This window comes from Ptychodera flava, chromosome 1, assembly GCF_041260155.1.
Source record: "Ptychodera flava strain L36383 chromosome 1, AS_Pfla_20210202, whole genome shotgun sequence".
Classification (NCBI taxonomy): domain Eukaryota; kingdom Metazoa; phylum Hemichordata; class Enteropneusta; family Ptychoderidae; genus Ptychodera; species Ptychodera flava.
In genome coordinates this window covers 55,891,192-55,904,403 of record NC_091928.1, presented here as the reverse complement: position 1 = coordinate 55,904,403, position 13,212 = coordinate 55,891,192, and the positions used below count along the sequence as shown (strand labels likewise).

General features: G+C 37.8%; 1 protein-coding gene across 2 annotated transcripts in view; it reads right to left on the bottom strand.

The window, feature by feature from the left end:
- LOC139141719 (uncharacterized protein C05D11.1-like) overlaps nt 1-13,212 on the bottom strand; it is a 46,930-nt gene that overhangs the window by 5,404 nt on the left and 28,314 nt on the right. For both annotated transcript variants that reach the window (XM_070711332.1, XM_070711341.1), the window contains 3 exons: nt 12,406-12,566; nt 8,931-9,120; nt 1,459-1,602 (listed from right to left, as the gene is read on the bottom strand). In XM_070711332.1, the coding sequence (XP_070567433.1) occupies nt 1,459-1,602; nt 8,931-9,120; nt 12,406-12,566 (495 nt within the window). The remainder of the gene's footprint in view (nt 1-1,458; nt 1,603-8,930; nt 9,121-12,405; nt 12,567-13,212) is intronic.

Genomic DNA, 13,212 nt, shown 5'->3' with positions numbered 1-13,212 from the left:
AGTAAGATTTCATTGGTATGGTTTCACTTACCACTGTGTAAAAGACCGGTAAGACTTCATTTACTACTGTGACAACTGTGACATAGACAAGTACGGTTTCATTTACCACTGTGCTATGTACTGGTAAGATTTCACTTACCACTGTATCAAAGACTGGTAAGATTTCACTGGTATGGTTTCACTTACCACTGTGTAAAAGACTGGTAAGACTTCATTTCACAATGTGACATAGACAAGTACGGTTTCATTTACCACTGTGCTATGTACTGGTAAGATTTCACTTACCACATTTACCACTGTGACATGGACAGGTAAGATTTCACTTACCACTGTGACATGGACTGGTAAGATTTCACTTACCACTGTGACATTGACAGGTAAGATTTCACTTACCACTGTGACATGGACAGGTAAGATTTCACTTACCACTGTGACATGGACAGGTAAGATTTCACTTACCACTGTGACATGGACAGGTAAGATTTCACTTACCACTGTGACATGGACAGGTAAGATTTCACTTACCACTGTGACATGGACTGGTAAGATTTCCTTAGTACTGTGACATGGACATGTAAGATTTCACTTACCACTGTGACATGGACAGGTAAGATTTCACTTACCACTGTGACATGGACAGGTAAGATTTCACTTACCACTGTGACATGGACAGGTAAGATTTCACTTACCACTGTGACATGGACAGGTAAGATTTCACTTACCACTGTGACAAGGACTGGTAAGGTTTCCTTAGTACTGTGTCCAGGACTGTAAGATTTCACTTACCACTGTGACATGCACTAGTAAGATTTCACTTACCACTGTGACATCAACTGGTAAGATTTCACTTACCACTGTGACATGGACAGGTAAAGTTTCACTTACCATCGTGACATGGACTGGTAAGATTTCACTTACCACTGTGACATGGACAGGTAAGATTTCACTTACCACTGTGACATGGACAGGTAAGATTTCACTTACCACTGTGACATGGACAGGTAAGATTTCACTTACCACTGTGACATTGACGGGTAAGATTTCACTTACCACTGTGACATTGACATGTAAGATTTCACTACCACTGTGACATGGACAGGTAAGATTTCACTTACCACTGTGACATCAACTGGTAAGATTTCACTTACCACTGTGACATGGACAGGTAAAGTTTCACTTCCCATCGTGACATGGACTGGTAAGGTTTCCTTAGTACTGTGTCCAGGACTGTAAGATTTCACTTACCACAGTGACATGCACTAGTAAGATTTCACTTACCACTGTGACATCAACTGGTAAGATTTCACTTACCACTGTGACATGGACAGGTAAAGTTTCACTTACCATCGTGACATGGACTGATAAGATTCATGAATTGGAAGGTTTCACTTGTCACTGCATCATTGATTGGATGTTTTACTCACAGCAGTGCCATAAATTGATAAGATTTTGACTCACCACAATTTCCTTTGCTTGCTTGTAAGCATTGACCACATGTGTACATTTGTAAAGCAGAAAATACAGAAGTCCTTCGCTTGGTCTACAGAACATAGAATAGTGATAGGCTAATCCAAGGCCACGGATCTGGCGCCACATTGGTCCCTGCAAAGTAAATCCATCATACAAAGTCAATAAATTTGTTAATAGTGAAATATCAATTCAAACTAACAAGGTTGTGCTAAATGTGAATGAACACTGAATACAGCGTTTACCCTTTATTAATATTAACATGTCCTTGCCCACAGATTTCCTAGAAGCACATTGTCCACTGTACACATCAACCTATTTTAAAACTACCAGTATATGTCATAATCTATTTTATACCACATGTCATAATCTATATCACAGCCATATGTCACATTCTATTTCATGACCATATGTCATGATATATTTCATAGCCATATGTCAATTTCCCAACAATGTGTCAAAATCTATTTTCAAGTTTTGACAGATGTTACATGCCTTGATTTATAATACTACAGACTCAGCACATTTCAAGCCAAGAACACCAATAAATTCCAATAAATTCTCACTTTAGACAGAGAAAAATAAGGTAACATGAATGGTACTGATAGCTATCAAGATACTATACTGTATATGTTTGTCAGAGGCCAAAGATCATTATACCAGGTCTACTAATAGCTTGTACTGATCTACGTTTTGTAGGTCATTTGACCTACATATAGAGAGAGGGTACTTCTTTAACAAAAACACACACCCGGTTCAACAGTAGTGTTCACGCTACCACTGGCCAGACAGCAAAATGGCAAATTGATACACTCACTGGTGACTCAAGACACTCAAAATAATCACCAAACTGGCTACTCGAAATTTGTAACATTTGTTTACTTTGTTATCCAATAGAAAGTCTCACTTCTACTGTCTATAGTTCTACGTCTGTGTCTGTCTATGTCTGTATGTCTACCGTATGTCTGTCTTTGTCTGTGGTTAATTTTTTGACTTCTTGGGAGTCTTTCGCTACAGTCTGTGATTCTGTTACGATTTTAAAATTTGCATATGATTGTATGCAACAGGGTAAAAAGTGCGTAAAAAGTGTCAAAAATGTGGACGTTTCCATTCAGTACCACGGAGTCCATAGATCTGAAGTATGATGGAAAGTGTTTTCTATAGAAAATCTCTATGGAACTTCGGGATTGAATTTTCCTGTAATGCGCATGCTCTGCTGCCTGAACTGAAAATAAACTGCGGAGTCTTCAGCATCTCAGAGTCTGAGCTGTTGATCTACCACACCGTGCAATGCAATGCTGAGGCCATGTGCAAGCGTCTATCTTTTTTTGTGGCCATCAAGTACCGGTATTCTGTGTCACTAACATGAACTCTGTTGCGAGTTCACTGTTGACACATAAACTTCTACTATGGAAGAGATGTCCAACAGAAAAAAAAAATTGCGATATGCATCAAGTGACCTATGTTCACCATTTTTTTTGGAAAGTTGGCTTTTTTTGTGATTCTTTCACCAATGATGTACAACATTATCTAAAATCATGACAACGCTGTCGTCTGCCCCGTACTCTGACCTAATATGAACATGAGTGCTGGCAGAACATGTAGAAGTGTGTACTAGGAGACCAACTGTATGCATCCAAAAATAATGATGGCAAACCTTTTTCTTTGAGCAAATTCTTTACACTTAAGATATTCTTCTTGGTAGGACAGCTCCAACAGCTGTCCATACTATGCATGAGTTCACAAATACCTTGAATGGACCTGATCTGAACTTTGAATATTTGCACATTGCTGCTTGTATGCTTGACACACATTATGTTATTTACAATGCAGTTGAGTGTTGGACTTTTTAAGGGTGTAACAGGTGATATTGAATACAACCCAGAAGGTCACAACCTGTGTCAGTGGATGGGTGGCTAAGGTATGCTTTAACATTTCGAGTTGTTTACACTAATTTGTCTACATTCAATATTGTTAATACGTAATTCTTTAACTTCAGTCACTTGAGTGGAACTTGACAAGATGGCATTTACAGCTGATGTATTCGGTGAAATGAGATTAGTAATAATGAATTGACACACCCCCTATGCACTGGTAATGTCACATGCTCCAAACCTTGTGAAGACATCTAATACTTCTACGGTATCTTCCTTGAGAAATGTTCTTGTCGATTTCAAAGAGTCAACATCAACAAAAGTTTAAAACTCTCCCATATTCACATATCTGTTTTTACACTCAAATCGATTTCTCAGAAATGTCTTTGTATAAGCATACATAATAATGGTATCTCCTGACTGAACAACATCTATACCATATCTGGCCTCAAATACTGGAAGAGGCTAAATTAAGGGGTAGACCCACCTTCCTTGAGTGATTTTGGTCATTTTTTGTTTTATGGTAAATTTTGAATCTGTCTAATATGGCCTTTGAGTGGACGATAAGTTTGAAACCATAACATACTCGGAAATGAGTTAGATTTTAACAAAAATGAACATTGTAGGCCAGTTCGCGTGCCGTGTTTTTCTTATGTCTTAACGGTTTCCAGATTAGTCAAGGCTATCTCAAGAGCGTAAGTAGATTACGTTAATTCCGTCCGGAGGAGTGCGCATGCGTCAGTCTTCTTCCCAGCTGCCGGCAGGAAGTATGTCGTGGCTATCGAAGGTAGCCGTCGATTGCAAAAGCATGGTCCGCAAAAGCGAAATATCAAGCATATGGCCGGGAATGAGAGAACAGTTGAAATTGTCAGAGTTACAGTCCAGCTTAAAACTCCAGTTTCCGATGCGTTGAAAAGGTGTAAACTGGAAATGGTCGCAAGCGAGGACTGTAACGCAGAACGCTTACTCATTCAACACCAAACTGAGCTTCGAACAAAGACTGGTGATGCATCTTGCGCACAACAGAGAGGCTGCTCATTGTAGTTTACGTTATTTTTACCTCGTTTTCCTATAACACGTATTTAATAAAACTGTTCCCGTACAAAACAAATAACGGCCGAAAATCCAAATAGTAGGTCTTTGTCTTTACATGTTTGCTAAATAAAGTCCAGCATTCAAAATTAATCGCCGCCGAAAACCAAAACGTACATTTGTGTCCGCTAACAAATGACGTGGACTCAATGCAAAGTATAGTCTGACATTCAAAACTGACCCCGCCCAATCAAACTAAGCTACTCCGAAAATCCAAGAATAACGTCTTTTTCTGATAACAGTTTACATGTTTGTCTGCACCTAATGAAGTCCGACATGCAAAATTGATCCCGCTCCGAACTAATTGCGACTGATGATAAAAATGTCAGATGATTTTTAACGTCTGCAAATGCCCAGTGAAGTCCGGCAACCAAAACTGTTACCGCTTACGTTACGGTTTACACGTAAAGCATGCAATGAAGATTACGTTCCTGTACGTCACCACAAGTTTTCTATCTTTTTTTGTGAAAATGGTTGCGACGTCTTTTTGTTTCGACAGTTGGGCGAGCAACATTCCTCTCAGTAGAAATTAGAAATATGCCAATAGTTCGAAATTTTATAACGAGAAAATCGCGCCGGTGTCTGCTCTGCCCGGTTTGGAAACGTGAGCTTATTGTTTTGTAAATTCTATGCGGACACAGAGGGAACGTGATGCGGGTAATGCACGTACAGTTTAGAATGATGCCGTGATTTACAATGTAAACACAATGTTGACCTAGCATTTGTTTTTCAATCTGTACCGGAGCTAATCAGAGCATATATAATTTGTCTCGATCAACTGAACTTTTATTGGCGGACTGCTCATGAAGTGAGTCGAAGTCCAGGGTCGAAATCAATCTCGCTTGAAAAGTATGCGATATTTCACAGCACAAATTCATGTCAGTATAGCTTTAAAATCATTGCGATTGAATTGTTATTAGGTAATTATAAACTTATGCAATAAATTTAAAGAAACCAAAATTGAAAATGATAGAATAATTTCCATGAAATTGAAAAAAATTAAACAACCATGAACGTGCTTTTTTCGAATCAGCAACTACTTTTTCCTGTGGATAAACTCAATCACGCTGAAAAACAGCGTGCTGCTGGCCTGTCTATCGTCGTTATTATAGTAGTTCAACGGACAGTCGCCACCGGAGAACGACGAATGCTCGTTTCCACATATCAGCCAACGCGATATTCAACTGTTTGACTGAAGTTCACGCATTTGATTACTTGTACAAAATTCGACCGTCGTGATTTTAGAATGACGCATTGAGTTTATATCAGCGTGGTCACAGATTCACATCTGTTTTAGGTCTCGCCTCCATGGTACTCGCGAAGCCAAAACGAGTTGCTTTAAGAATTGTTCAAGTTTGTCAAAATCGATTTATTTCAGTTTTTCGCCAACTTTTTATCTTTCTACTAGGAAATCGTTTTAGATACCGGATATTGTCAGGTGTTATGTTTAGTTTAGCCTAACGATGGGTTCTAACCTGGCACAACACAAAGTTAGCCCGGCACTGGTGCTTCTGAGGTCGGAAACCGCGTTCATGTAGCTGTCCGTTTTTAGCTCCATGCCATGTTCAAGGCGGACTGTGGTCGTACTTCAACATGCAGTACGGAACGTAAAAGCTAACGTACGCAACACGGCGTCTGAATGAACTTCGTCTTTGTCGGTATGTACCACATTGTAAATTCATTGTCACGTGTCTCTCTCCGGGCAGGAAGCTGAAAACGCGGTGACGATTGCGCAACCAAAAGAGAGGAAAACACAATGTCATCGGACTTGGCATGCAAAATCACATACTTTTTACGAAGTATATACGCAGCCAGCCATTTCTTCGCTTGGTAATCAAATTTTAACTGGTACACTACAGTGCACAGTTAATACGCTAGTTTGTATTTAGCAAGAAGATTATCCCCAGATTTAGCTCGGAATGACAGTTGTGTAAATAAAGCCTAACGCTTACGCCGCGAACTGGCCGTTTCAGTGTTCATTTTCTTCCAATTTTCACGTCATGTATCATTTCATTCATACCATAAATTCAGACAATTGTGTAAAAAGTCCTGTACTTCATTATGGGCTGGGAATTTCCACAGAAAATGAGAGCGAACCGGAATTTTAGCTGACTTTGTGCGACTCAAAGGGTCGCATACACATTTCTGTTATTTACTCCGTTCCATTTTGGCAATGTATCGCAACTTCTGCAGAGTATAACTTGGCGCCGCTTTGACGGATTAGCCTTATCTTTGCACAGGTTGTAGTTAGTGACTGTTTCTACAAAACCGTGTCTCAGAATTCCGATAATGTTCCAAAAACAAAAGATATCGTGACAAACTTGGACAAGAGCCGTTAATTTATTCAGAATCCACCACTTCTCACTTTCAAGGCTAATTGTGCAAAAACAAAGCGGAGTATCAAAAATCCAAGACACCTTTTTTTACACCCTTACCCTGCTATCGATTGCAGTAACCGGCTTACCAATGGCCATCACCCTCTCGTACTTACACTTTTTTAGTGAAAAAACTCAAAAACACACATTTTTGAGCAAAACAAACACACGCAAACAGGTTTTGAAATATTCTTACAATATTTATAATCTTCAATTGTCTAGCTACCCAACATATACTACATGTCGGGTTAAAGATTCATTTTAATGGTGAAAAATCAGGTTAAAGACAAGCGACCTAGCGGCCGATATAGCTCGCTATTTTTGACACATGTTGATGAAGAAGGTGGAAATCTTTGATAGCTCAATGCAGTGGCCAGAAAAAAGTGGCTAAAATAGCTGCAAAGATACACAATAGAAGATTTCATTGTACTTTGAATATATCACATTGGATCATCCCTAAGAATATGTCAACCAAAGCTATCTGATGAGTAGTTTTTTGGAGAATAAAATTTTCTGACCAAAAATGGCAACAATTGCCCCAAAAAATAAAATTTGCAGATTTCATCATAATTTCAAAAGATCAAATTTAGTTCATCTATAGAAACCTGTATACCAAATTTCAAAGCTGTTGAAAAGTACTTTTTGAGAAACACATTTTTTAACCAAAAATGGAAAAAAATGACCCAAAAATTCAAAATTGCAGATTTCATCATAATTTCAATAAATATTATTTAGTTCATCTATAGAAACCTCTATACCGAATTTCAAAGCTATCAGATGAGTAGTTTTGGAAATACACATTTTTGACCAAAATTGGCAAAAATTGCCCCAAAAATACAAAATTACAGATTTAATCAGAAATTCAATATATATTACTTAGGTCATCTGTAGAAACCTGTATACCAAATTTCAAAGCTGTCAGACCAGTACTTTTTGAGAAACACATTTTTTCACCAAAAATGGCAAAAATTGCCCCAAAAATACAAAATTGCAGATTTCATCATAATTTCAATAAATATCATGTAGTTCATCTGTAGGAACCTGTATACTAAGTTTCAAAGCTATCAGATGAGTACTTTTGGAAATACACATTTTTTGACCAAAAATGGCAAAAATTGCCCCAAAAATACAAAATTACAGATTTCATCAGAAATTCAATATATATTACTTAGTTCATCTATAGAAACCTGTATGCCAAATTTCAAAACTATCAGACCAGTACTTTTTGAGAAATACATTTTTTGACCAAAAATCGCAAAAATTGCCTTAAAAATGCAAATTTGCATATTTCTGCACAATTTGAACAAATCTGAAATAGATCATCCCTAGGGACATATGTACCAAATATCAAAGCTATCTGACCGGTAGTTTTGAAGGAGAAGATTTTCAAAGATTTTTTTACCAAAAATGACAAAAATTGCCTTAAAAATACAAATATGCAAATTTCACCACAATTTGAACATATCTGTCTGAAGTCACCCTAAATAAACTGCATATCAAATTTCAAGGCAATCAGACAAGCGGTTTCAGAGAAGAAGATTTTTTACCAAAAACACCAAAAAATGCCCCAAAAATACAAATATGCAAATTTCACTACGATTTGAACAAACTTAAGTGAGGTCACCCCAAGTGAGCTGCATATAAAATTTCAAAGCAATTGGACTTGCGGTTTCAGAGGAGAAGGCAATTGTTGACGGACGACGACGGACGACGACGACGACGGACGACGACGACGACGGACGACGACGGACGACGACGGATAATCAACCTATTTGATAAGCTCCGCGTCGCTGACAGCGGAGCTAAAAAGTGTCTGCGAATGTGGGTCTGCCCCTTAAGCATTAATTTGATGCACTAACCATTAGAACACACATAACTAGGAGCTACACTGTGATGGCCATAGTGTTTGAAGTACATAGCAAAAAAGCAATCAACTTGACCAAGTTCCTTTCGACCATGGTGGGGCATTGGCATGTGTCAAACTTTTACAATCAATTACTGATCAAAAATTTGAATTTCTGGAGGTCTTAACAAATTCTGTATTAAATGTTGCTGAACCGCTATTCAAATGATTGGTACCTGTCATGGTGTTAATAAACTTCTTCAGTATGTTATTTCTTACCTCCAATGCACATAGGTATTCCATGAAGACCATGATAGCTGGTAGATCTTGATGGTCGTATGTATCCACACATGGTATGGTCTGCATGAAGTATGATGATTCCACGGATCCTACACCGACAATCACACCAAGTGTTGGGGAAGATTCAAAGGGAACCAATAGCTGGCTGGATTTCCGACCAATTGCTAGGCTGTCAATCAATCAATATATTTGTGTGTTACATACATGCATGTGAAATATACTTAAAGAAGGATTAATCTAGTTTTCAAAATTAAACATGATATGATTTACACACAGTTATATTAATTACTACAGCCATGGGGATTGGAATGCAGCCTTCCCAAATATACTGTATCGATATCTTTATGACCTATGTCTAGGCTGTCAATCAGTCAATATATTTGTGTATTACATACATGTACGTGAAAATCAGAAATACAATTAAGACAAAAGGGCTCATTTACTTTTATCATCATTAAATGTACACAATATTTAAACAAAGTCTCATTGCTAAAGCCATGGGAGTGGACTTGGAACACAGCCTGTTCATAGAGTGTATTGGTATCTCCCCTAAGGAGACAAAATCACTGTCTTTGCTGTAGTGTAATGTCATATTATATGAAAATCAGTTATCTACCAGCATTTATCACCAATGAATGCTGGGTAGAAAAGAGCCAAGTAGAGTCGACTGAACCCACTATCATTGGGTCACGAGATTAACATCCTAGGTTTTCTTGTGGTAAAACAGATTTTTGGTATCATCAAGCAAGATGCCAGCAGAGTGTTGTGATCAAAGATAATCCATGTTGTGTCATAGTACCGGTATGATGAGCTTAACAACTTTCCTTTACAATTGGATGTAAAGAGACATGACATATTGGCTAATTTATCGGGCAGTGACAAAGATGAGAATTTAACACAATACTTTTCAAATGTGACTAACAGGAAATGTTTTCCTTTCTACTGGGATAAAATAGTCTTAACATTTGTATGCACATACATGTACTGTATATACAAATGTATCTATGTATATGTGTGTGTATGTTTGCCTGTATGTATACATATACCGGTATGTATGTACATGTATTTTTAACATTTCTTCATAAAAGAATTACTGGTTTTTACAGTAATGACATTGACTCGTTGTGCAATATTTACAATTTACAGTCATTAAAATCAAGGAGGACTATTTTTGATTATATATTTTTATATAAATGCATAAATGCAAAGTTTAATGTTAATGCTTTAGCTTCATATTTTAGTATTCATGTACCAAGGTTTTCAACTCGGCGTACTACTTTGTTTCATGTGCCATTTGGTAGAGTTAATTGTGTTCGTGACTCTCTTTTTAGTAGAATTCCGAGACAATTTAATTTGCTTTTAAACGAATACAATGACATTGATCCTTTTTCTGTAAATTTAAATGGTTTTAAAAATGTTTTAAAACATTGTTTTCTCAGTATTTGTTAAAGTTTGTTCGTCTTGTCTTCATGCTTTAACTCTGTATCTGTATTTTTACTAACAGTCTTCCATAAATGGCCTCGGCTGTGGAAGTCATTATTAATAAAATAAAAAATAAAATAAAATGTATGTATGCATGCTTGTGTGTGTGTGTGTGTGTGTGTGTATATATATATATATATATTATATATATATATATATATATATATATATATACTATATATATATATATATATATATATATATATATAAAATGTATGTGTGGTACATGTATCTGCATGTCTGTCTGTGCCTGTCTGTATATACCGGTACATACCAGCATGTCTGTACATGTATGCAGGGTGCCGGATGTATGGCTGCTTGTCTGCCTGTATGCATACATGTACATGTACCGGGTATAACTGTATGTATGTACTGTACTGGTAGATGTATCAGTCCGGGTCAGCTCCAAAATTGGAGACGCTATACCATAATATTTTCCCCCTCTCATTAGCCAATCAGCGGCCAGCGCGCCATCAGTAAAAATTGTATTTCCTGGCAACCTCCACATGCGTCCTTCGTTACGTACGCCATACTGTGTCGAACTCCCGCGCCGTATTCTGTCATAGTGTCGAACAGTTGTGTGGCCACTCTGTCAAAACACAATTTCAAAATCGCGTACCAGTTTTATTCTGGCTAAGACAACCAAACCCCATATATCGCTGTGATTCCTAGACTCTGGCTTGAAGTCCTGCGAAATATAAATCGTGTACCTACACAGATCGTTCAGAATACCCCATTTGTATCGGAGATGGCAGCGATACAAATTCTACCGTATGGGAACAGTTGTGTGGCCACTCTGTCAACACATTTTCAAAATCGCGTACCATTTTTAGTCTGCGTTTGACAACTACAAAACGGGTATCGTTTTAAAGCTCTGACATTGCTCTTCTTTCTTGCAAAATGTTATACGCGTACCTACACAAATAACCTTTATAACAGTATTTCTAATAGAGATGACGAACATCCACAAAATGATTCTCGGTACTTGAGCGAAATCGATAAACTGGGGGTAGAAATGAATCGTCAATATTTCGAATATCTGTTCACTAATCGGACTCCTTGTTGACATGACCTTCTGCAGAACATGTGGATTATGTTGACTGTCGAAATTCGTCGAAATTCACAAGACAGGGGCTTAATAAGCGGCCCAAAACTGCCGATCACACTTGGTGGGTAATTTGTGACCCAGCGTGACCTGTACTTTATTAATGATGTAATCTGGTCGATGATTGGCTGAATGCCGGAATACATTATCATAATGAGTCTCCAATTTTGGAGCTGACCCGGATGTGTATGTGAGTACAGAAAGTCTGTGCATGTACTGTGTTAAACACTGAATGACAAGTCAGTTGTATCTGCCTTGATAGTTCTACACTACAGTCACACTGGAATACTGTTTCATCACATGCTTGTGTTTGTAGGTGACTCCCCGATATCACATGTTACTGTACCGGTATCACGTTAGCATTGTCAAGATTTGAATTATACCGACACAGATTCGAAATTGCCCCAATTTCATTCTTATCATTGATGTAAACAGACTTCACTGATAAAGATTATCTACATCAGACATTATTTATACCTTATAGTAATGATAGATGTGGAGTGCAAAGGCCACAATTTTTGGCCATTTTTTTGGCAAACACATTCTTCCATTTCATAGTTAAAATCAATGCATCCCATTATCCTTCTTTAATAAGTAGCTTTCTTCCTCTTGGAGGAGCTAAGATTCTTTTCTAGGGGGAGGATATTTATGACTTAAAAGGGGCTTACTTCGTTTTTTGAGGGGGGAGACGACCACTTGCTTTTTTCAAAGGAAGGAGAATGCTAGTGCTAATTACTGTGCTGTGGTGGTGAGGGGGGGGGTTCGACTTTCGATGGCTATTTACTGTTCAGGTAAATGAGGAACTACTGTTTTCAGGGGGATAGCAGCCTCTTTCAATGATGTTTTCAGCAGGAGGCGATTACTTACTGTTTTTCAGCATTGTCCTTATGAGAAGTCACAAAGTGATCCATCCATGGCGAGAGTGGAGAGGTCAAAGGTGACAGTTTATTAAGATCTGTTGACATATGAACACGCACATTGGCTGGTGATGTCAAGAAATCCCTGAGTTCATTCAGTTCTTTGATTATCTGAAATAAAATAAATGTTATAAGAAACAAATACCCTATTCTCTATGTATTCTTTGAGTGAATACCATGTCTGCAGTCTTGATGTGTGCCATTTGTTTATTGCAGTATGAAAATCCTACATGCAGGATATTAGGGCGGTGAATACCCCGGCATTCTCTGTTGAAAATGACTCATTAGTGAAATGTGCAAAGGGAAACAAATTGCCAAACATTTACCGATATTTGAAATTCAAAATGGCCATCATCCCTGTGTTAACTCTAAGGGGAAAAATAAATTTTATATTTTCGAAAACAGAGACGGTGAAATTTATTCTTACTCCAAGAGCTTTAAAATGAGCCTTAACAAGTGGTGCATAAGAAAAGAACTGTAAAAATTTGAGTTTGAATATCTTTCCCTGAGGCACATTCTACCTTAACCCTTTCACCACCATGGTTTGTCCCAAATCCATTGTTTTCTATGGTAAAGTTGGACCTATATACATGGAACTGGGGGTGAAAGGGTTAAATGTGAAGGCTGAACTGTAACAGAGAAAGATATAGGATGATTCCAATAGTTGCCATTAACCCTTTCCTGCCAGACAGTAATAACTGTATCACTTCCCCATCAGCCAAGTCAGTAAAAAGCGGTATTGAGCCAAAACATGACG